At 38.3% G+C, this 25,637-nt stretch overlaps 1 protein-coding gene across 9 annotated transcripts in view; it reads left to right on the forward strand.

Moving 5' to 3' along the window:
* Positions 1-23,837: 23,837 nt before the first annotated feature.
* Positions 23,838-25,637, forward strand: part of Ablim1 (actin binding LIM protein 1) — a 291,006-nt gene continuing 289,206 nt past the window's right edge. For 3 of the 9 annotated variants that reach the window (XM_074078246.1, XM_074078236.1, XM_074078237.1), the window contains exon 1: positions 23,845-23,996. In XM_074078246.1, the coding sequence (XP_073934347.1) occupies positions 23,984-23,996 (13 nt within the window). In that variant the 5' untranslated portion in view covers positions 23,845-23,983. Of the gene's footprint in view, positions 23,997-25,637 lie in introns of all 9 variants that reach the window. The other 6 variants (XM_074078240.1, XM_074078238.1, XM_074078239.1 and 3 more) reach the window with 4 other exon arrangements.

Raw genomic sequence — 25,637 nt, forward strand, 5'->3', positions numbered from 1 at the left:
AGTTACCAGCAGAGGCATTTTAAAGCAGAGTATGGTTTGCCAGAGTTTTACTTAAATAAATAAGGAGAAATAATTTCATAGAACAGTGGGTTTTAAGACTTTTTATGTGCTTGATCCCTTTGAGAATTAGATAAATGCTTTTCCTGAAAACTGTATCTGCAAACCCCCCCCCCCCACACACACAACTTTGCAATTTGAGGGAGTTTGCGTATGTATTTCTAAAGCCTTTCCCAGAAGCGAAGCCTCCAAGGCAGCCATGAAGCCAGACCTTGAATTGGCTGCAAAGTCCACATTCTCATAAGCTTATTTTTCTTAGTAGATTCACTTAGCAAGATATTAATACATATTGAACTTTAAGTCACTCTCATACTTCTAATGTGATCAGAAAGGTGTTTCCCTTAGAGAAATTTCAATTCTAAATCTAAATCAACTCAGTTAAGAAAAATTAATATGCATACACAGGGTATGTGACCTGTAGAGCCAGGGTCCTATGCTCAGAAAGGTCCCATGCTTGGGCTAATGGTTGAAAGTTTTGAACAAGATGCTCCACATTTTCATTATTTCATGGAGCCTCAAAAATTATGTAGCCAGGGAAACACACCCCACACACTCACACAGGCAATTTAAATTCATTAGGGTCTTTCATTAATAAGAACAAAATATTAGCTAGGAATGAAATATTTTCTAATGTGTTTTTCCAACATAATATTTTTATATAGATTGTTCTCACTAGTTTTTTTAGGTATGTATTACTGAATCATAATCTGCTATTTTAACTTCAGCATTCATTTAAGAAGTCCAAAAGGACGATATAACTATTTAATAAGATTATCATAAACAATATTAAAAGACAGGCAAACCAGGAGCCTCTGCATTTCAGGATCAACAAACTGCCTAAGCAAAAGGAAAACTAGTATGCCAGTGGGAAGCTTGTCCTGTGGCAAGGAAGAGCAAAATAGGAGGAGAAATATGAGTGAGCTTACAGGTATGTTAAGATGCTTGAACCTCTGCCAAGGCCAAAGACAGACCTTTCAAAAGATTTATGCAGCAGAATATGGTCAACAGTACACTTCTATGTGTAACCTTGATGGATCTAGCAAATAAAACTACAGAATGCCCAGCTAAATTTGAATTTCAGATAACAGTGAATAGTTTTTTATTAATTTATTAAAAATTTTTAAGTTAAAAATTTAATTGATAAATAAAATTATAGAAAACCATTTGAATAATTTTTAGTGTAACTATGTCCCATGCAATATCTGATACATAGTTATACTAACAATTTTTTGGTTTTTGTTTAAGATGAACTCTTGTTATCTTGCCCAGGCTGGCCTTGAACTCTAGGGCTCAAGTGGTTCTCCTGCCTCAGCTCCAGAGTAGGTGGGACTACAGGTACATGCCATCATGACTGGCTTACTAATGAATATTGATTGTTAAATTCAAATTGATGTGAACCGTTTGTATTGTATCTAGCAATCCTACCACTTTTCTTAATATAATATATGACAGTTGATAACTATATTTCAGGGTCACTGCTTTATTTGACACCTGTAGGTGGCAGTCTGATCAAGTAATTTCAGGGGAACTGCTTGGCAAATTCAAGTTTAATGTTGTACTGTACAAATTTAATACTTAAATCCATCTGCTAATAAAGCTGTTACATTTGCATATCCATAAATGAAGTTTTCACAAAAGGAAGACACATTTTGAAAGCGCTCCAAACTAAATATATTTCATTCTTCATCTTTCATAAAGCTGTCATTTAACATACAAATTCACATGTGGACCAGGGCTAGTAGCTACAATGCCTTTTGTACTTCTAAGGATATCTTGAGATTTTTATAGGTTTTCATGATGTTGTAAGTTAGATCTTTGTTCCTCATATTTTCTAAAAGACTGTGTCAGCTGGCCAATAATTTTTGTATGCTTACTTTTGTTTTATACTACACTATTAGGTCAAGCATTACTAAAATACTCTTGGATTTTCTAATAGACAAGCTGTTGGCAAATAATACATTTTCTCTCTTTTCAAATAGCGACACATTGCTTTTTCTACTTTCAAAAACTAAATATAATTCTACTTAATGTAGGTATAAAGAAGAGAAAGAATTTTTATATTGATGGTCTTAAAAACTTTGTCTATTAGTCTGAGATTTTATATTCACTCCAAACAATTTAATTATAAATAATTTAACACTATAATCCCAAAATACATCTTCAATGTTACAACTGTATTTACACAAGAATAATAGAGAATTATTTATTGCATCTGTACTCCTGTCGCCATGCTGCTAAGTGCTTATTCTTATCACAAAATCTGTCTTTGTGCAAAGCCAAAGATAAAAAGCATCCCCAACAGATCCAATCAAGTCTCTAAGTAACTTATTCCATTAACACATACTATATTCTGGAGAAGAATAGTATAATTTCTCTTGACTTTCAATATAGGAGCGTTCAATATTTTACAGAAAAGTTCTATCACTTTCCAGTTCCTACCATTATTCATTATTTGTTATCTTTTGAGTGATGGCAGTGTAGCTAAATACTATTTCAAACATAGGACACCAGTCCCTGTCCATATCCAACACTGTGAAACCACCTGAGAAATAAAATCTATGAACATAAATTGTGAAGATAGCACCTTTAGGTTTTTAGTTCACAGGTATTTTAATGTGTGCTGATTCATAGACGGTAAAATGGAATGAAAGCTTAAATATTTATCTGAGAAGTAGACTTTACACTAGGTGGCACTGTTTGGTAATATGCTATTTATGTTAAGTTTGACTATATCATAATGGATTTCTTGTACTGTGTTATATTTCAGTATTTACTCCGCAAGTATAAAAATCTATTCACTATTTTTGTGATTATAAAAGTAATTTAGCCTATTAATTAAAATCAAAAATACAGAAAGGTATAAAAGAAAAGTCATCTGTAATTGTATGTTTAGGTAGTTTACAAATTTTTTCTTCTATGAACCAGAAAGCTCTTAAGAAGGCATAAGCTTTGGAATCAAGAAAACCTGGGTTCAAATTCTACCCCCTCCACTTATTTGATGCACATTGGGGTGAAATTCTCAATTTCACTTAGTTTTCTTATTATTATTTTAAAAATTTGACTCTTCTCCCTCCAGCTATTTCTTTACAAAAGTTGTGTATCACCTTTGATTTTTTTATCCTCATTATTCTCCTCCACTCTCTAAATCTGGTTTCTGCCCCCATAGTCCAGAAACAAGTGTTATCAAGTCGCTAGTGATGTGCACATCACTCTTAGCACTCGCTCTGAGCATCAGTACTGTCCTGAACCCCGTAGGAATGTACTGGACAGCTAATTGCTTTCCAACTCCATGTTCAATGACGACACGGTAACTTGAAATTAGCCACGGTGAGAAAATAGCAGATGTGACAAATCAGGGCCTTTTTTTCCAGGTAGACATGTTAATATTTACCTGCACAGAGAGATAAAGATGGCCACTTTCCCTTAGAACAACACTAGTTTGTTTCCTCAAATACCACCCCTTCCTGGTTTTCTTCCATTTTAGCAACTCTGTCTTTGCTGACTCTTGCTCAATCTCACTATTTAGGATTCAGTCCTATGCCCTCTCCTTTTCCTTTTAAGTACTAGCTTCAAAAATAATCTGACTAGTTTCCATGTATTTAAAAAGTCCTGTATGCAGACCAATTTCAGATTTTTATCTACTACTCAGACCTCTTCTCTGACATACCCATATCCACCACTCATTTGAACTTGTACTGGATATCTCACAGACATTTCAAACTCATAGCCAAAACACAATTCCAGATTTAATTCCCCCAAATTTCCCTCTCTTATCTTCTCTATCTCAGCATTTTCTATTTCAGTAAATGGAGTGCCACACACAAGATGACCGAAGCCAGCAAGCTGAGTGGGCATCATCCACTTTTCTTCCCTGTCTCTCATTCAGGTGGATCCTTCAGCAAATCCTCTCTACTCAACTCTACATCTAGAATATTTTTGACTCTTATTTTTGTTCTCCACTTCTCTTCCCATTGCATTTCCGGTTGCCATTATCTCTCCACTTATTTATTGTGACATCCTGCGCACTGATCTCTGAACTTGAATTCTTCCTCCCCGCCTTTCTATTTGCCACACAACAGCAAAAGTGACCATAAAAATGTAAATGAGATTGTACCGATTCTCTGCTTAAAGATCTTAAGTGGCCTTCAATTACATTTAATTTAAGATCCAAATTTTAGATTTTTGGTCTGGACTGTGCTTATTTCTCCAACTTGACGTGTGATTGTGAGGTTCATCTATGTTCTTCTCCAGCCTAGGGTGGTTGGATTTCAGAATGCCAACCTTCCTTCTCATGCCCCCACACCCATGTAAACCTATGCATGTGCCCCCTCTGTTTGAAATTATTTTAACAGAACTTTAGAGTTGGAAAGTTTAATTACAATGTTTTTTCTCAGAGACCTTGAAGAATCACCCATTTTAGAGTCCATTTGATCTTCCCATCACTCATGGCTGTTACTTGGTAGAATGAATGAATGAATATCCACAAATAAGCATTTACTTATTAGGAATAAATAGTGAAAAAGTATTAAAAAGTTCTTAGCCTAAGGCCTAGTGCAGAATATGTTACATAAATAGCACCTTTTTTTTTTGCTATTTTTCAATTTAAACTAAAATTAATTTTTTAGCATTCCATAGTTCCCGAGTAAAGATTTGTATCCTGAAGGGAGCAGTATTAAAACTCAGGATTATTGTGACTTCCTAGTTTTACATGTGGGCAGACATGTCTAAGCAGAACATCCCCAGTGTTCAGGTTTTCAATTACTGTATGCTAAGAATGGGGAAATCTAATACTGCTGGTAGACATTAAAACTTTTGTTATAAGTACTTAGGCTCCAGGTCTAAACTGGTTCCCATAGGTCAGGTCCAACCACTCACCCTAACACACCACATAAAAAGATAAGAAAGTTTTATTAAACAGCAGGAGAAGCCACAAAAAGATGAAAGGTGTGCATTTCGATCCATCTTCTCCTAATAGACATTTGCTTTAGGTTTAAATAGGAGGAAGAATTGGGAGCAGGGAGAAAAGTATGTATAATTATGAAATAGTCCCAAGGTGGTAATAAGTGGTCTGGAAGCCCATTATGTCAGGACTGGTCAGGTGGGGCTTTGTTACAAGAAAAGTCATTGCTGCCTGCAGGTGCCTGTCTCCTGTCCAGTCCTTCCTAGATTCCGTGATGGCTGCAAAGTGACTGCAGGAGAGAATGGCTCAGAGCAGAGCAAACAGATACAAAGTGAAGGCTGGGATGCCTAGCTTTTATCCTGTTTTCAGTTAATTTGTGGGCTCAAGTGAGGAGTCAGTGCTTTTCAGCAAAAGCAGCTTTCAAGTACCTGTTACAGTTTTGTAGGATCCAAATAGGATAAAAGATAAGAGCATCAATAAAACTATAAGGTCATAAATGCTTTTTGATTTTCTCACATCAAACACATACAGAAAGAGCATATTTGGACTGGTAATTTGACTAGTCAGACTGTGATGCTGATAAGACTCTGGCTATATGCTTCTAAGTTTAGTCACTTAGATTGATATCAGAGAATTTTGCAACTTCTTCTCTTAAAAATAGAGCAACTTGTTTAGAACCAGGGAAAGTGCAAGGGTAGAGCTGCAGTCATTATTTAAAAAGAAAAAAGAAAAGATGGGGGGAGGATCTCAGGGAGCAAATTCGATTTACTATACTAAGAAGAGTGTGTTTATGTGATATTACATTTAAGTAACGCTAGTGTTGAAATTTAAAACATTTCAAGAAAAGGCATTTATTCAAATACGTGTTGGTGTTTCTCATGAGACGTGACTCTGATGCAACTAACAACAAGTAGTTACCCACCAAGGCAATCTTTCTAGAGCCATGAAGAACGTTTGGGCAAGGGTCCATCAGTCTCCTGTGACTTCTATCTAAGTCTTAAGACTAAACCCTATCTGCTCTCTTTCTCTTCCTTATGCAACTAGAACAGAACTTTCCTGAATTGTTCACTTCATGATCTTTTAACCTTGAACTTTGCCCTATCCGGTATGATCTTTCAGGGGTAAGTGGACACCACTAGACCTTATTTTACCATCCAGGTTAAAAAATACAGGGACCAGATACTCCAGAGGAGAAAATAAGATCTAACTTACTTCATTTCTTCCACTGAAAGGTTCATTTCCCTCTTACCTAACACTTTTTTGGGAATCCCATTGTGTGCTCTCAAGGAGCCTGTTTTGTAACTTGCATCCAAATATCTCTTTTCTAAAGATGAGATGGTGAAGAGAGTAGGCCTTGACTTTCCTTTGCAGGCTTAAAGATGAGCAGTGCTTGTCTGCAGAGCTGAATTCCTGGACACAATGCAGCCACAAGTGTTTTAGTCTGTGAATATAAAAGAATAAGAAGCATAGCCTTGATGGAGAGCAGTTTAGGAGTCACTGCTAGAAAATAATGGACACAACTGGGTGAGGGTGTGGCTCAAGTGGTAGAGTACCTGCCTGATAAACTTGAGGCCCTGAGTCCAACCCTCAGGACTTCCCAACCCCCTTCAAAAAAAAAAAAAGAATTATGGACTCATTGAATTAAAGCTTTAAGAAAAATGGGCACAAAGTTCATCTCACAGATTTTATTTCTGAGTATTTTTCTCAGACATATATTTGCAAATGAAACATGATACATAATAATAATATATGGCCATATTATTCAGCATTCAAATAATAAATGGAGCTTTTCCAGACAAAGTGTTACATGGCAATCTGTAGAAAAATAAAGCAGACTATATCGATGATATATTTCTTAGGTATATATACATGCAACAATGTTTACATGTATGTAAACAAAGAAAAAAGGCCTAGGACACCTATCTGCTGTGGTTTGTATCTTAAATGTCCCCCAAAGGCCCATGAATTGAAGGCTTGGCCCCCAGTTTGGTGCTATTGGGAAGTGATGAAACCTTTAAGGAGGTTTTTAGGTAATTGAGGTTGTGATGCAAAGGCGGTTGTGGACCTTGGCCTCTTCCTTACTCTCCTTCACTTCCTACCATAAGGACAGCAGTTCTGCTTTGCCATGCATTCCTGCTGTGATGTACTGCCTCATCACAGGCCTTCCAAAATTGGACTAGATCTTCCAAAATTGTAAGCCAGAATAAGACTTTTTTCTCTAGAGGTTGATTATCTCAGGTGTTTGTTATAGTCATGGAAGTTGACCAACACACCATCAAAATAATAGTGATTACTTCTAGGGAAAAGGCTGGACTCCAATGGAAGGTAGATTAAAATTGAGTTTTTCTCTATTTCTGAATTTTTAAACTATGAATGTACTGATGTACTACTTACGTAATTCAGTTTTTAAGAAAAAATACCAAGGAAGGCAGGCAGGCATGCTATATAGTGTAGTGGTTAACTGGGTGGTCCTTAGATCCAGACAGCCACATCTGAGCTATATCCTGCCCCTTACTCAATCTCTCTTGCTCAGTTCCCTCCTCTATCAATTGAGAGTAACAGTAATGCCTACCTCAGAAGGCAAATGAAAAGATGAAAGAAAATAACACGTTTAAAGTGCCTGCCTAGTCTAGCAGGGGTTAAGGAAGTGTTAGTCAGTATTATTGATTAAGGAGAGAATAAATTACCAGTGATTCCAGTTACTTTTCTCATATTCTGGCACTAGTGAGACCTCAGGAAATGTACTTATAAAAAAATCAATGCAAAATAGCCTGGGGGAGAAATCTTCTAATGGTCCTGCTATTATCCAGTCCATCCTGGAAAAAATGCAACACAGCATAGTGGAGAGAGCAGAGTTCCCAGCAAAAACCAAACACTTTAGGTGGTATGGACCAATGGGGCAAATTTTTCTTTATTTTAAGAGACCCACTCTGCATGATGGAGGTGTGGTAGAAAAAAAACATCAAATCAGTAAACAGATCATTTCAACACAATGTGGTGCTCAGATTGGACCTCACAGGACAATGGATGGAGTTCAGAAGAAAGGAATAGGTGGCGACAAGGAAAACATCCAATTGAGGTGAAGACTGTGGAAGGATGAGGGAGTGATTTATGAAAACTAAGAAGGAATGGGAAAGAGCGTGATTTATTTGGGAACTACACGTACTTTGGTAGTTCTGAAATGTAGAACATATATGTTTTCACGCATGCGTGTGTATTTGGGTGGGAAGTGGGAGCAGGGAAAGGGAGGCGGATCAGAGAAAGTAAGGAGTAATAAGTCTGGAAAGACAGTGACAGCCAATGGTGATCTTAATTATGTAATGTCAGTGTGGGAGGAGGAGCAGAAAGCAAGATCACAGTGGAAATCATACTGCCTCATGGAACAGATTGAGGGCTTTTATGCCAGAAGTCTTGACTGTGACAAATAACCTCTGAAAAAAAATATTGCAGGCTGAGGTCTGACTTCCATTTTAGATAGACTACAGATCATTGCTGGCCAGTGCTCTTGCTGCAGTAAGGAGGGAAACGAGACGTTACAGAAATCATTGATTAAAAAGATACCAGAGACCTGTGAAAGCAATGAGAACTATGTAAAATCAAAACTCTTGAGACAGACGATTCTCTGAAATAAAAGAGCTTTTGAGCTATTCAAGATGCTACCTAGAAAAGGACTGGGTCCTGGGACAAGTTCTGCAGTTGGCAGTGTAGTGGGGACTACCAGCTTGTGTTGCTGGCTAGTTTTTTGGGCTGATTTTTTTATATTAGCATATAATAATTGTATAGCAGGGATACATTGTGACATTTACATATGTGCTTACAATATACCTGAATTAGATTTGCCCCTCCATCAGTTGCCTTCATCCCCCCTTCCCCTTTCTTAGAACAATTTCAAGCTTCATTGTTCTATTTTCATACATGAATACAAAATATATCCACCATATTTTCCCTCCTCCTTCTTTCTGTGTGGCTTATATGGGAATTTGAACCAACATTTCTTTCCTTTCTTGCTCTCCGCCATGCTGGGAAGCTCAAGATTAACACTCTTTCAATCAAGCCAGGCAATCTTCCCCCTTGTGTCTCTATGACCACAGGAAGAAAAAAGACTCTGTCAAATAAGACATATAACTTCAGAAACGTGGCTACAGTGAACTGGGAAATAAGAACCAAAGCTACCATCTGGTCTTGAGGCATGCCTTCTGTCTTGTAACCTAGGGCTGAGCTCATGAGCCCTTAAAAGCCAGACTCTTTCTCCACACTCATACTTCTGTTGTTTTCATACACGCAAATATAAAATATACTTCACAATATTTACCCCAATCATCCGCTCCTTCCCTCTCCCCTCCCACTTGTTTCCTCCCCAAACAAGTTCCCTTTATGATCATATTACATTATTATTGTTACTTTTATTTTTTAGGTCTGGGTTATACAAATGAGTGAAAATGTGATATTCATCTTACTGAGCTCGGCTTATCTCAGTCAACATGGTGATTTCCAGTTCCATCCATTTTCCTGACAATGGCATAATTTCATTCTTCTTTATAGCTGAAGAGTACTTCATTGTGTATGTGTACCACATTTTCTTTATCCACTTGTAGGCTGTTGGACACTATTATGAATAGTGCTGCTATAAACTTGGGGTGCAGGAATCTCTATTGTATGTTGACTTACATTTCTTTGAGAATGTGCCCATGCATGGTATTGCAGGATCATATAGTAGTTCTATTATTAGCTTTTTAAAAGAAACTTTATACTGATTTCCTTAGTGGCTGCACTGATCTACACTCTCACCAGGGTTCTCTTTTCCCCACATCCTTGCCATCATTTATTGTTCTTTTCTTTTTTAAAAAATTATTTTTAATTTTTATTGATCTATTTTTGATGGTACTGGGGTTTGAACTCAAAGCTTTGTGCTTGTTAGGCAGGCACTCTACCAATTGAGCCACACCTCCAGCCCTTTTGTTTTGTTTTGTTTTGCTTCTTGATGATACCATTCTGACTAGGGTGAAATGGAATCTCAGTGTCATTTTTATTTGTGTTTCCTTTACGGTGGAGGATGTTGAACATTTCTTCTTCTTTTTTTTTTTTTTTTTTTGCCTTTGGAACTTCTTCCTTTGGGAAGTGTCTTTCTTCACTTGCCAACTTACTAATTGGATTGTTTGTTGTGTTGGTGTTTGATTTTTAGAGGTCTTAATGTATTCTGGATATTAATCCTTTATCCAGTGAATAGCTTGCAAAGGCTTTCTCCCATTCTGTGGAGTGTCTCTTGATTCTGGTAATTGTTTCCTTAGGTATGCAGAAGCATTTAATTTCATGAGATCTCATTTGTCAGTTCTTGCTCTTAATTCCTGAGCAATTAGAGTCCTGCTCAGAAAGTCATTGCCTATTCTTACATCTTTAAGTGTTTACTCTATGTTTTTTCTATGAAACTTTTTAAAGTTTTATGTCTTACATTAAGATCTTTGATCCATTTTGAATTGATTTTAGCACAGGGTGAGAGATAGTTTTAGTCTTGTACATGTGGATAATCCAGTTTCCCAATACTGTTTGTTGAAAGTCATCATTTCTCCAACATATGTTTTTGGCTCCTTTGTCAGAGATTGCATAGCTGTAGCTCTCTAGGATTATTTCTGGGCCTTCTATTGATTTCCATGGTTTTACGTGTCTGTTTTTGTGTCAGTACCATGCTATTTTGGTTTTTATGGCTCTGTAGTACAATTTAGATACTATGAAACCTCCAGCATCATTCATTTTGCTCAGGATAATTTTGGCTATTTGGGTTCTTTTATGCTTCCATATGAAAATTTTAGGATTGATTTTTCTATTCCTATAAAGAATGGCATTGAGATTTTGATAGAGATTGCATTGAATCTGTAGATTGATTTTGGTAGTATAGTCATTTTCACAACATTAATTCTGCCAATCCATGACCATGGGAGATCTTTCCATCTTCTTGTGTCTTCTTCAATTTCTTTTTTCAGTGTTTTATAGTTTTCATTGTAGAGGTCTCTCACCTACTCAGTTAAATTTATTCTAGGTATTTAAATTTTTTTTTGAGGCTGTTGCAAATGAGATTGTTTTCCAGATTTCTTTCTTAAACTGTTCATTGTTGGTATGTAGAGAAGCCACTGATATTTGTATGCTGATTTTATATCTTTCTACTTTGCAAGTCTTTAGGATGGAGTCTTTTGGATCTTTTAAGTATTGGATAATATCATCTGCAAATAAGGATAATTTGACTTCTTCCTTTCCCATTTGTATCCCTTTATTTCTTTCTCTTGCTTTATTGCTCTGGTAAGAATTCAAGTACAATATTGAATAAGAGTAGAAACAATGGACACCCTTGCCTCATTCCTAACTTTAGAGGAAATGGTTTCAGTTTTTCTCCTCTAGTACAATATTGGATATAATTTTTATCACATGTAGACTTTATTATGTTGAGGTAAATTCTTTCTACTCCTAGTTTGTTCAATGCTTTTTATCATAAAGGAATGTTGAATTTTGTCAAAGGCTTTTTCTGTGTCTATTGAGATGATTGAGTGATTTTTGTCCTTTATTCTGTTTGTGAAAACCAATTTAATTATGATGTATGAACTTTTTAATGTGTCATTAAGTTCAGTTTGAGAATTCTTTTTTTTTTTGGGGGGTGGGACTGGGGTTTGAACTCAGGGCTTTGCACCAACTCTACCACTCACCTCCAGTCCCAGTTTGAGAATTTTTGCATCTACATTCTTGAATGTAATTGGTTTATATATTTTTATTTCCTTACTGGATTTTGGTATCAGGATAATATTAGCTTTATAGAATGAGTTTAGTAACATCCCTTCCCTTTCTATTTTATGGAGTAGTTTCAGGAGCATTAGTGGTAGTTCTTCCTTAAGCCTTTGGTAGAATTTAGAATCCTTCCAGTCCTGGGCTCTTCTTTTTGGGAGACTCTTTATTACTGCTTCAATCTCACTGCCTCATTATAGATCTGTTCAAGTGGTTTATATTCTCTTGGGTCAATTTTGGTAGGTCATATGTATCTAGAAATTTATCCATTTCTTCTAGATTTTGAGGTTTATTAGAATATAGACTTTTAAACTGTTCCCTAATGTTCTTCTCAATTTTGTTGGTATTTGTTATGAGGTCTCTGTTTTTCATCTCTAACTATTAATTTGATTCTTTTTCCCTCTTTCCTTTGCTAATTTAGCTACGAGATTATCAATTTTGTTTATCTTTTCAAAGAATCAATTTTTTGTTTCATTGATTCTTTTTGGTATTTTTTTAGTCTCCATTTCATTAATTTCTGCTCTGAGCTTTATTGTTTTCTTTCTATCTACTAACTTTGGGCTTGGTTTCTTATTTTTTCCTAATAGTTTGAAGTGCATCATTAGCTTATTAATTTGAGCGCTTAGTATTTAACGAGGCACTCATAGCTATAAGCTTTCCTCATGACACCACCTTTACTATATCCCAAATATTCCAGTAAATCTCATTTTTATTTGATTTTAGGAAATTCTAATTTCTCCCTTATTTCTTCAATGACATCTTAATCTTTCAACAGTGTGTTGTTCAGTGTTCGTGTGTTTGAATATTTTATGTGGTTTCTTTTGTTTTTGATTTCAAGTTTTATTCCATTGTGGTCTGATAAAATACAGGAGGTTATTTCAATTTTCTTTTATTTGTTAAGACTCGCTTTATGTCCTGAGATATGATCTAGTTTGGAGACATTCCGTGGGATGCTAAGAAGAATGTGTGTTGTGCAGCTGCTGGATGAAATGTTCTCTATATATGTTAAGTATATTGTGTTGTTGAATTCTGTAGTTTCTTTGTTGATTATTTTTTGGTCTGGGTATCCTATTTATTGGTTCAAGTGGGGTATCAGAGTCACCCACTGTTATCATGTTGGCATCTATCTGTGTTTTTATAACTTGTGGTGTTTGTTTTATGAAATTAAGTGTACCAATGTTTAGTTTCTAAATGTGTACAATTTTTATATCCTTTTAACAATGTGAAGTGACCTTTTTTTGTGTTTTCTGACTAGTTTTGATTTGAAGTCTTCTTTGTCAGATACAAGTCTATCTATTTTTGCTTGACTTTAGGTTCTTTTGGCTCAGAGTATCTTTTTCAGCTTTTCACTTCAAACCTGTGTTTATCTTTGCCAGTGAGGTGTGTGTGTTGTAGGCGAGAAATGAGTGAGACTTGCCAGTTTGTGTCTTTTGATCAGAGAATTGAGACCATTAACATTAAGTTATTGAAAGCTATGATGCAAGTTCTGTCATTTTGTTGCTTTTGTAGTGAATTTCTTAATGCTCATTTGTTTCTTACTCATCTAGTGAGATTTACTCTTTCTCTTATTTTCATGATTATGTTTATCTTCCCCTTCTATATGTAGAATTCCTTTAAATATCTGCTGCAGTGCTGATTTAGTGGTTTTGAATTCCTTTAGATTTTTGTTTTTCATGTAAGGTTTTTGTTTCTCCTTCAATTATGAAGGATAGCTTTGCTGGATACAGTAATTGCTATTTTCCTTCATATATGAAAAAGGATAGAAAAAATGAAGAATAACAAAAAGAAAGCAAAATAAAATAAAAATAAAAACATTAAGATATAAAATAAAAATAAAATGAAGGTATTTCTTTCTTGTTGAAGATAAGAGTGAATATCAGTGTGATTCCTCAGTACAACAGCTGTTCTCCAACCTCTGGTCTTCATTGTTATGAATGCAGTTCTGACGTCTTCACTCCTGGTTACCCTCTGGGCTGGGGATTGTTGGCGTTTCCCCTCTTGGTGCTGCCTGGGTATGGTGGTCACTTGGTTAAGGCTCTGGGCCACGGGTGGTGGCTGGATGGTGGGGGTCCTGGAAGGTCCTGCGGAGTTGCAGCACTTCCAATGGTCAGGGCTGCTCTGGGAGGGCGGACTGCTAACGCCCTCCGCAGCAGTTCCTGTGGGGATGGGGCTGCTGCAAGTGTGTGTGGCAGCAGTGGGGCGAGGATGGAAGCTGGCCTCCTGTGCACCCTTAGTGGGTCAGGATGTGCCCTGGTAAGTATGCTCCCTCCTTCTCCTTCTCTAGTTGGTCACTACAAGTTGGTTACAAGGAAGAGTGCCTTTTCTTTGCCCTGTGTGGATGACTCAGAGTGCCAGGTAGCTCCTCCTGGTCTGCAGCAATGTTTGCTGTCAGGCACTCTGTTTACAACTTGGTGTTGTGACTGGGGTTATGGGCCTGGGGATGCAGTGGGTTGAGGTGCACTTGACCCAGATTAGTCTCTCCTGTGGCTTGCTGGTTGCCTGGTGCCCAAGGGACTTCATTCAGCCTGGGTGGGGTCCCAAGCTCCTGGTTAGTACTGGAACATCTGCTGTGACATTTGTTGTCCTCTCTCCCCTCCCCTCCCCACTCCAGCCTGCTGGAGGCTTTGTTGACAGCTTGGTGCACATTCTGTTCACAGTTTAGTGGTGGGGCTGTGTCTTCTCTGTAGGGTTATGGGTCTAGGGATTAATCAGCTTAGGTCACATGGGGATTGGTCTTTCTTGTGGCTTTGCAGATCGCCATGGGCTGAAGGGGCTTCACCCTGGGCATGTGACCCAGGCTCTACTTGGGTTGGCCCCAGGTAATGCACTGTGATATTTGCTGACTTCCCCCATCTGTCCAACTCTCTGTTTACATTGTGCCAGTCAGCCCACAGGCCACTCTGGGCTTCACTCAAGTGAATTTTTCCCTTTGCTTCCTTCATAGATCAAAAGTTCTGCATTCCTTGATTTCCCCTATTTTCTGTCTATTTTACTGGTGCCCTCCCCTGACTTACTAACTTATCTGCCTTTCCTGTAGCCACATATCTGAGGTTTTATTTCAGGTTCATGGAGATGCTGAAATGTGGTGGTATTTCCAATCTACCGTCTTGGGAAAGCCATTTATTTGTTTTTTGTTTATTTAGCAGTACTAGGGATTAAAACCAGGGCTTTCCACATGTTAGGCAAGTGCTGTACTGTTGGGCAAGCACCTGCCGCTTGAGCCACACCCCAGTCTTTTTTTCTGTTTTTTTTTGTATTTTGAGATAGGGACTTGCTTACTTTACCGAGGCTTCACTGGAACTCATGATCCTCCTGCCTCTGCCTCCCATGTAGTTGAGATCACAGGCATGTGCCACCATCCCCAGTTTCCACTGGATTTTTAATGTGTTGTCATAGGTTTTTTTTTTTTTTTGGTACTGGAGTTTGAACTCAGGGATTTATGCTTGCTAGGCAGGCTCTACTGCATGAGCTATGCCTCCAGCTCAATTGTAGTTATTTTTAATTCTTCTCTGATAGTTTCATATCCGGGTCATATCCGAATCTGGTTCTCTCTGGAATCATTTTCTTTCCTCTTGAAATACTCTTTAACATTCTTCAAGTACAGGTTTGCTGGTGATGTGTTTTCTCAGTTTAAGTTTATTGAAAAATGTTTTTAATGTTATTGAAGAATACTCTTGCAAAGTATAAAAGTATACTTTGATTGTTTTTCCCTTTCCAGCACTTTAAGGAGTCTTCCCACTGCCTTCTGTCTTACTTGTTTTCTGTTAAGAAATCTGTTTTCATTCTTATCTTTTTGTTCCATGTGTGGTTTATTATTTTATGCTAAGAACCTTTATGATTTCATCAATCTAATTAATGATATGCCTGGGTATATTTTGTTTTGTATATGATTGTATCCAACTGAGGGATGATTGAGTTCCCTGGACTTGTGGGTTCCTCAAATTTGGAATATTATTTTAGGGGCTTGCTAGGCAGGTGCTCTACCATTTAAGCCATGCCCTCAGCCCTCTTTTGCTTTAGTTATTTTTTGGATAGAATTTCTCATTTTCTCATAGGCCTGGCCTCAGACTGGTATCTCCTATCTATGCCTGCTGCTTAGCTGGGAATACACATCACCATAATGAGCCTGGGCTGGCCTCAAACTGTGTTCTCTTCATGTGCAACTCCTGAGTAGCTAGGATTACAGGTACACGTGTACCACCATACCTGGTCAAGTTTGGAATATATTCTGTCACTATCTCTTCAAAAATATTTTCTGTTCTTCTCCCTTCAGTATTCAAATTATACATAGGTCAGAATATTGTTTATTGTCACGGAAACTATTATTTTTAACTATTTTTTAACCCGTTTCACTTTCAATAGATTTTATTCATTACTTCATGTTCACTGATACTTTCTTCTAAAGAATAAAATTTTTCTATTTCTATTAATTGTTTATTTTATTTGGTGAATTTTTTGTTTGAGGCACTGTGTTTTTATTTCTAAACTTAAGTTTGGTTCATTTGTCCTTTAATCTGGTTCATTTGTTCTTCAATCTTTCATTTCTGTTGTGGTTTGATATAAAATAGCCCAAGGCTCAAGTGTTTAAGAGTTCCCTGCTGGTAATGCTTCTGAGAGGTGATGAGGTCATGAGTGTACTAACCCCATCCCTTAATCCTTAGTTCATAGTTCAATAGTCTTATTTGGGAGTGGAGTATCTAGAAGGAGTGAGTCACTGGGTGCATGCCCTTGAAGGGTATATTTTGTTCCTGTTTTTTTCTTCTCCTCTTCCTCCTTCTTTTCTCTGTCTGTCTGTCTTTCCCTCCTTCCCTCCTGTCATGAAGTGAGCACCATGCCCTTCCCCAATCCAAAAAAGGAATGGAAGCAACTGACTATGGACTGAAACCTCTGAAACCATGACCCAAAATAATCTTTTCCTTCTTTAAGTTGTTTATCCCAGGTATTCTTTTATACAGAGATGGGAAGCTGATTTATATAATTTCTTTCCTTGTTATGTTATTGTCTTTCTTGAAATATGTAAAAATAGTTAATATATTATTTTGACATTCTTGTGCACTAGTTACATTTTGTCTGTCATTCTGAGTCTGTTGCAGAGATTGATTTTTATGTTTGTTTTGTGATGCATTCTCTTGCTCGTTGGCATGGATATGTTGACTGGACGCTAAGCACTGCAATCACACCTTCATTAAGCATTGGATTTTGTGGTCTTCCTTTATTGTTCTCTATTCTAGTAGGCTATTATGTTCTTTGCAGATCAATTTTCCTTTTCAAGGACTTTTAAAGCTGTATGATGGTAAATGGAGTGTGTCCTTTACTCTGGCAGTATTTTAACTTTCTTGCTAAGGTGTGACCATTGGGCATTTCCACTGAATATCTCAGGTCATCACCAACAAATCTCCACTGCCCCTGGACCTGTGTGAACCTGACCAATTGTTCAGTTTGTTCATTGAACCTTCCCTTGTGGAGTTCTACACTGTACATGTGGGTCCCAGTATTCAATAAAGTCTCAAGAGAATTGTGTAACTTTCTGAAGCTTTTACTCTACATAGTGTTTCTTCCATGACTTCTCCACCTCAGTCTCTCTGGACTGTAATCACTGTCTCCTAAAACTCAGTGAGATCAATGAACTCTGAATTTCTTCCCCCTCCAACTCTATTCTTGGAATTTCTTCTAGTCAGAAGCTTGGGCATTTTGTAGGAATTATCTAATTTGCTTCTCTTTTCTTAGGAATTGTTCTGTAGAGTTGCCTGTTGTACAATTGCTAAAAACTAGTTGTTTTGTGTATTTTATTAAAGTTTTTAGTTGTTTTTGGGAAGGCAAGTTCAATTCTTGTCCTTTCATCATGGTCAGAATTGTAGACCATAACCTCTTAAATCTCTGCTCTATCTACAGCTTAAATACCTCTTTCTATTTCTAATAATAATTTCTAATTTACAGTCTCACTAAAGGTTATTCATTTTATTGATTTTTTCATAGAACCAATTTTTATCCTAGTTTATCATTTCAAATGTATCAATATTTAGATTTAGCCATATGCAAACTCATTTTGTTTTTCCTCATTCTTTCTTCTATCATACCTTTTAATGGGTGTCATTTTCCTCTACATAAATATATTTACATATGTGTTTATATCTATATATAAATAATATGGAAATTATTAGTGGTAGACTCAATAGTCTTACAATTTCTTTCTTTTGCCTTCCTTTTAAAAAAATTTTTTTAAAATTTTATTCATACGTGCATACAATGTTTGGATCATTTCTCCCCCCTTCCCCCTACTTCCTCCCTTCCCCCCTTCTTCCCCCCCCCAAACTCTTGCTACCAGGCAGAAACTATTTTGCCCTATCTCTAATGTTGTTGAAGAGAGAGTATAAGCAGTAATAGGAAGGATCAAGGGTTTTTGCTAGTTGAGATAAGGATAGCTATACAGGGAGTTGACTCACATTAATTTCCTGTGCATGTGTGTTACCTTCTAGGTTAATTCTTTTTGATCTAACCTTTTCTCTAGTTCCTGGTCCCCTTCTCCTGTTGGCCTCAGTTGCTTTTAAGGTATCTGCTTTAGTTTCTCTGCATTGAGGGCAACAAATGCTAGCTAATTTTTTAGGTGTCTTACCTATCCTCATATCTCCCTTGTGTGCTCTCGCTTTTATCATGTGCTCAAAGTCCAATCCCCTTGTTGTGTTTGCCCTTGATCTAATGTCCACATATGAGGGAGAACATACGATTTTTGGTCTTTTGGGCCAGGCTGACCTCACTCAGAATGATGTTCTCCAGTTTCATCCATTTACTTGCGAATGATAACATTTCGTTCTTCTTCATGGCTGCATAAAATTCCATTGTGTATAGATACCACATTTTCTTAATCCATTCGTCTGTAGTGGGGCATCTTGGCTGTTTCCATAACTTGGCTATTGTGAATAGTGCCGCAATAAACATGGATGTGCAGGTGCCTCTGGAGTAACCTGTGTCACATTCTTTTGGGTATATCCCCAAGAGTGGTATTGCTGGATCAAATGGTAGACCAATGTTTAGATTTTTAAGAAGCCTCCAAATTTTTTTTCAGAGTGGTTAAACTACTTTACATTCCCACCAGCAGTGGAGGAGGGTTCCTCCCCCCCCCCCATCCTCGCCAACACCTATTGTTAGTAGTGTTGCTAATGATGACTATTCTAACAGGGGTGAGGTGGAATCTTAGTGTGGTTTTAATTTGAATTTCCTTTATTTTGCCTTCCTTTTTGAAAGATAATTTTGCTCCACAATTTTAAATATATAGTTTTAGGCTAATCAGGGTTCCATTGTCTTCTGGAATAGTTTTAGGCTAATCAGGGTTACATTGTTCCCTTCAAGACAACTGTTGTAAGTCTGTGATGTCTTTCTAGGCTATGTCTTTTCTGTTTGCTTTTTAGAACTCTGTCTTTAGTATTGTTCATTCTTTTTTTTTTTTTAGTATTGTTCATTCTTGATGCAGTGTGTCTTGGTTTAGATTTCTTTTTATTCATCTGACTTGATACATACTGTTTTTCCTTTATCTATTGATATATATTCTATTCTCAGCTGTTTTTCTTCAAATACCATCTTTCCTCCATGTTTTTATTGTCTCTTAAGAGGAGGGGATGGGGGGGCAAAGAAAATATTTCTATAGTTTATATATTAAATCATCTCATCACATCCTCCATCTATCTTAACCTCTCTTTTGTATTATCCATCTCCTCACCCTCCAAAGCTGCATTCCAACTAATTTTTTAATGTCTACCTTCCATTTCACTACTTTGGTTCTAACTATTTTACAGTTTTATCTATCCATTGAGTTAAAAATTTTAACAATATTTATTTTTGGTTCTATTTCATCATTTTATCTATCCATTGAGTTTTTAAGTTTTATCAGTATTTTTTCTCTTTTCTTCTTGTTCATTTTGTTGAAAGCTTTTTTTTCTTTTCTGTGATGGTGAGGATTGAACCCAGGGCTTTGTGCATGCTGGCAAGTATTCAACCACTGAGTCACATTCCCAACCCGTCTTTGTTCATTTTTTATAGTCTCCTGTTGGCTCAGTCTTGTGATATGTATTATTACTTTATTTATTTTATATATATCTTCCCTCATTTTATATTTTTATAAGGGAATTACAATATCTGAAATACTTTGTATTGATATTTGCTATTTGCTGTTTCTGCTGATTCTCGCTCAGAGTGGTTTATTTTATTGTGCATTTGGTGACGTTTGATTATGACTTCATTTTACGTGGATCTTAGTCTGTGGAATTCTGGGGTTTTATATTGGGGATGCTTTCGTAATGTAGAATTTTGCTTTGCTTCTCTTAGGAGTCAGAAAGGCTACTCACATGAATCATTTTAACTCTCCTGAAGGGCCTGGCTTGATGAAGCGCCTCTGCTTTAGCCTTTCCACCTTATTTATTGCCTGAGACCTTATCTAGCCTCTTATGGCCCATTACATGGTAGGTATTAAACAGATGGCATTGGCAGAGTGACTTAAGTGGTAGAATGCTTTCTCTACCACTCAGTTGTGAGGCCCTGAGCTCAACCTCCAGTACTGTCAAAGAAAGATATTTGATAAAGAATTATTGAGTACTTGGACTGCTTTTATTTTTGCTTGAAGTTATGCAGAAAGCAGAATTACTCTCATACTCTTCATGAAAAGTTTAGATTAAGAATGAGATGTGAAAAAGAGAAAAAAGAATGAGAAGTGATAGTGATTCTACAGTTGAAAAGCTATGGGAGTAAAAAAATTAAATAATTTTCAAAAATCAAGAAAACACAAAACATGTAATTTATACTACCTTTCTTTTTATTTGAAGTTGAAAAAGTATTTTTATAAAAGTCAAAAAGTAACTTACCTCCTTTCAGACAGATTGAAATACTTTTCTTCCTTTTGGTCTACATAAATTCCTCTTTATAATTTAGTATAATCTATACTTAATTTCCTAACCTTAAAATGTGGCACTTAATATTTCTCTAAAAATTCCTTGCAGTTTTCAGTTTGTTTTTCTAATGACATCTATTGTATTCTCAGCTGTTTTATGGGAGACAAGTCTCCCTCCCCCCACCTCAGTGGGACTGGAGTTTGAACTCAGGGTTCTGAGCTTATGAAGCAGACTCTATATGGCTTGAGATACATCCAGTACATTCTGCTCTGGTTATTTTGGAGATGGGGTCTCTCACATTAGTGGCCTTGATCTTTGATCCTCCTGATCTCAGCCTCCCAAGTAGCTAGGATTGCAGGTGTGAGCTCTGCTGGAGGAGACATTTGCTAAAAGGTTGAAGCTATTATCAGGAACTTGGTTGTTATATGGTTTGAAGAATTAATTTCAGATTTCTAAGATTATAGAAAGAGATTCTGGAATGGTGTGATTGTCCCTCAAAAGAAATTTCAAGGTATCATAACTCCAGAATGTAAGCCTGCCATATATGCAGGCATCTGAATGGATGCTTAGCCTGAAGACAAAATCTAAATTCATAGGAAAACGTTTTTTGTAGCCAAAGACATTTTTTCCATTTATTTTTCAAAATTTTGTTGTGCAAAACTATGGGTTACATCAAGTGTGTCATACATGTACACAGTGTACTTCGATCATATTTACACCCATCCCTCTCTTTTGTCCCCTTCCTCTTCCCATTGATTCCCCCTCCCGGTGGACCCCACTTACATTCATATCCTCTTATTGTTGTTTTCGTTTTGCTTTTTAAGATGTAGATTCTGCATATGAGAGGAAGCATGCCAGATTCGTCTTTGTGGGACTGGCATATCTCACTTCACAGGATGATCTCCAGTTCCATCCGTTTTCCTGCAAATGGCATAATTTCTTTCTTCAAAAATGATCTTTGGTAACAAACTTATTTTCCTACCTACCATTCAGTCAGGCACTGAGTACACTTGTCCCTGTGTCTGTGGGGACTGGTTCTAGAACCAACACAAGTAGATGCTCAAATCTTGCATGAAATGGTAAAGTATTTGCATACAACCTACACATTTCCTCTTATATCATCTCTAGATTATAATAACTGATGTTAACTCAATATAAATAATTGTTATAATAGATTATTTAGGAAATAATGGTAAGAAAAAAACTGTTTTTTTTTTTCTTGTATAGATACAATTGTTTCATTGAGACAGGGTTTCAATATATAACCAAGGCTGTTGTAGAACTGGCGATCCTCATGGCTTAGGCTCCCAAGGGCTGGGATTACAGGCATGCACCACCACAGATGGCTGAGAAACAATTATTATTCAAATATTAGCAGTTCTGGGATTTAAACTCAGGGTCTTGCACTTGCTAGCCAGGTGCTATGCCACTTGAGCCATGCCCCAGCCCTTTTGGCTTGAATTATTTTCTGGATAGGGTCTTGCATTTTTGCCCTAGGCTGACCTAGACTGAGATCCATTTACTTACGCCTACTATGTAGCGAGGAGCAAAGACATTGCACCACAATGCCTGGCTTATTTCTTGAAATGGGGTCTTGCTAACTTTTTTTTTGCTCAGATGACCTTGAACCACAAACCTCCTTATCTCCACCTCCCAAGTATCTGGGCTTACAGGTGTGCACCACCATGCTCCGTCCTCTACTTGAATATTTTTGACCCACAGTTGGTTGAATCCGCAGATATGGAACCTGAAGATCCAGAAAGGGCTGTGCCTAAAATATTGCACAAGGTGCCTTATTTCCAACTTATGTTTGGGAATATGTTTTATAATCAATCATCTGTGCAATCTCTTGTAAGCATCTTAAGGACAAGAGTGAGATCTGCTTGTACTGCATCTGTGGTTGTAGAACGAGGTTAGAAAGGCCAGAACAATTGTGCAGCATAGAGAAAAGGATTTGACAGCAATTACAAGGGTAAAGGTAGAAAGACACACAATCCTGGGACCCCTCTCTGTCCCAGGATGGCATCTGGTATAATAATGCTCTGTAAACATACTTCCAGAACAAAGTCAACAAGACTATCCAAGCTCCAGATTTCACGGAGCTTGCAATTATTTGGGGAGACAGGAAACACAGTGCAAAATCGCTAACCAGTAACACTGTTTACTTCACTGCCTGAAGAACAGGGAAAGGGATATTGTCAAGGTGAATAAACAATGAGTTGATTTTTAGAAATTGGCATTTGAGTTTGAGGATTTTTTCTCATTATTTACCTTTTTTTTAAAACAGTTAATTCCTTCCCCACATTCAATTGGGCTTTCTTCAGTGGTGCTAAATTATCCACTAATTATTTTTCTAAATAAATTATGTTCAGCTATTCTTTGCATATTTTTAATTGTTTGATCTATTATATAATCACCACCATATCAGGATAGATTTGGGACGTGCTTACATAGAAAATCACTAGACCCCCCTGCTGTGAGACTTCAGAGAAGCAGAGGACAGAGAAGAACTGAGTATGGGAGCCCACCTTTGTCAGTTTCAAGCTGCAGGTCAAGTGGGTTTTGTTATGTTGCCTACTAGCATCAATTTCTGATGAAGCTCCAAGGCAATAGGAGATATTTTTTTTCATTTTCTAATTTTTACCATGATACATAGAGTGAGATAAGAGGGTGTTCGCCCTCCACTCTAGTCCAACCTCGCCCTGGCACTTCAGAGTTGATGCCACAAAGCAAATTTGTATGTTAACTCAAGACAGGGTGCTGGTTGGAAGTCCCACTCCACCCCATCTGCCCACAAGCCTTTCTAGAACTGGGATGGCTTTCAAGGGACACACTGGTCGCCCCGTGTGTGTGGACTGCCTAAGCATTCTTTCCACAGGGCCACGCCCCCTGAGGCCACCACCATGGTCTTCCCCTCTGCTGTTAAGGGCAGCACTTCAAGGAAGGAACAGAATGGCATTTTTTTACTGGGACCAAGGCAGGAAGCTGGAAAGCCATTAGTTAACAGCAACATTATAATCACCATCATCATCAGGTCGGCGAGGGGTAGACGCAGACCCTGATCTGAGCCCCACCTGCCTCAGGGACAAAGCTCCGCCGAGAGGGCGGCGTCCCCTGCAGCGGCTGGACCCGGGTGGGCCCGGCGGGGGCGGGACGGGGCGGGGCGGGGCGGGGCGGGGCGCCCTGCAGGCCGCTAGCTGTCAGCGTGGCCGCGCCCCGCGGGTCCCCGCCTGCCGGCCGCGCGCGGAGCAGGTGTCCCGCGGGAGGCGCCCGGGCCGGGCCGGCGCGTGTGCGCTGCTGTGCGTGTCGGGGATATTTTCCTCCCCACGCCCCGCGGGCTTCTCTTCTCCTTCCTGCTTTGACTCCCCCTGCCTGAGCCATGTCCACCAGAGGTGAGTGGGGACCAGATGGGCATGGTCTGTGGAGCCCGGCACTGGGCTCGGACCAGAGCGGGCCCGGCAGGTGCGGGAGGGCTAGGGGCTGCGAGAGCCCCGCCGGCCAGAAACTTTGGCAGCGAATCCTTGGGCTCTGGGGCTGCTGGAAAGAAAGGAAACGTTCGCCCTTGACCTTGAACCCCGGGTGTGAGCGAAACCCGAGGGCCAAGGTCGGTGCCCAGACCACCTGTACTAGCTGCACGTCTGGGCTGCGAGGGCCTGGGGGATGGGCTCGCCGCTGCTGTCCTGCTGGGGAGCTCTTGAAGGGCTGGCAAGGAGGGGGGAAGAGGTATTTTTTTTTCCTCCTTTCTTGTTACCATTTTGCAGCTCGGGTATGGAAGAAATCCAGGGCTTGCTTGATGCAGCCGATTTAAAGCTGCAGTGCTTACACTCCATTTTTAAAAAAGTAAATTCCCCACCTGTATGCCTCTCTGCATTAATCTTCCCTTCCTCTCCCCACCCGTTTTGTTCTGGAGTAAAACAATTACTGCAGGTGAACTGGGAGGAAGGAAAAAAAAAATCAGAATTGCTTTTCAGGCAGGAGTGAAGGGGAATGTATTTCTTGCCATCTGGACTCAGCAACGATGCTGGGGAGATGAGTTAGTCATAGCTCAGTTGCTGCTACTATGAGTGAAATATTAAAGAGATCAAGTCATTGTGCAGCTTGCGAGCAATTAAAATGAAGTGACTTGGTTGCTTTGCCATAGCATTTAAGGAAGATATCGATTCTTTTTAGAAAGCGTATTTGCAAAGCAGTAAGTATCACCCCTTTCGATATCCTGAAAGCAACCTGTAGCAGGAGTTGTAGAATTGTTTTTTAAACTCTGAAGTGTTAACTCCGCTTTTGGAGGACGGGGGAAGGGGGTGGTTAGGAATTTAATAATATGTGTTGGATAAGTAAGTACTGCTTTTCGGGGACTTGCAGGGCATTATAATGTAAGAGTAAGCTCTATCCAGAGTGTGTCTTTTTAAAGGAAGCTCCTCTTTGTTGATGAGGGTTCTGGCAATATGGTTGATTGGCTGGATAAGTGGAAATGGGGTGATAAGGACTGGGAATTTACATAATAGATACAAGGCTACAGAGGTGGCAAGAGGCTCCAAGATAAGACCTACCTAATCTTGCCTGATAATTTGTGTATATTAGAGAAAGGAAAAGAGAAGGAAACAGATGTGATTATAAGGACTTCATGGGTGTGTGAATGGGATCTCCTGAGTGTTCAAGGGATTCCAATTATACAATCTCTGAATTATGTTTGAACACTGAAGCTTTCAGTCCTGGCCTCTGACCTAAGTACAACAAAGAGCATATGAAGAATGTCTCATAAATTGTAAAATTCTCTCAGGTCAGAATCCACCTCTGATTCAGTTTCATGTACCACTAAAATCCTTCGGTATAGAACCTTGGACACTGTAAGAGAGGACTCACCACTGGTGATCTTAGGAAGCATAGTCTTTGGAAGCATCCACTTCATTAAGTGATGTCATCTATTTCACATAGTCTCTGTGGTTTTTCTGGGTTGTGACATGAAGAAGGCTTAGAGATTCAGAGGGGCTATAAGCCCTGGACTGGGGCTGCTTTCTCAAATAATTTTTCTTGAA

The sequence above is a fragment of the Castor canadensis genome, chromosome 7, assembly GCF_047511655.1.
Source record: "Castor canadensis chromosome 7, mCasCan1.hap1v2, whole genome shotgun sequence".
Classification (NCBI taxonomy): Eukaryota; Metazoa; Chordata; class Mammalia; order Rodentia; family Castoridae; genus Castor; species Castor canadensis.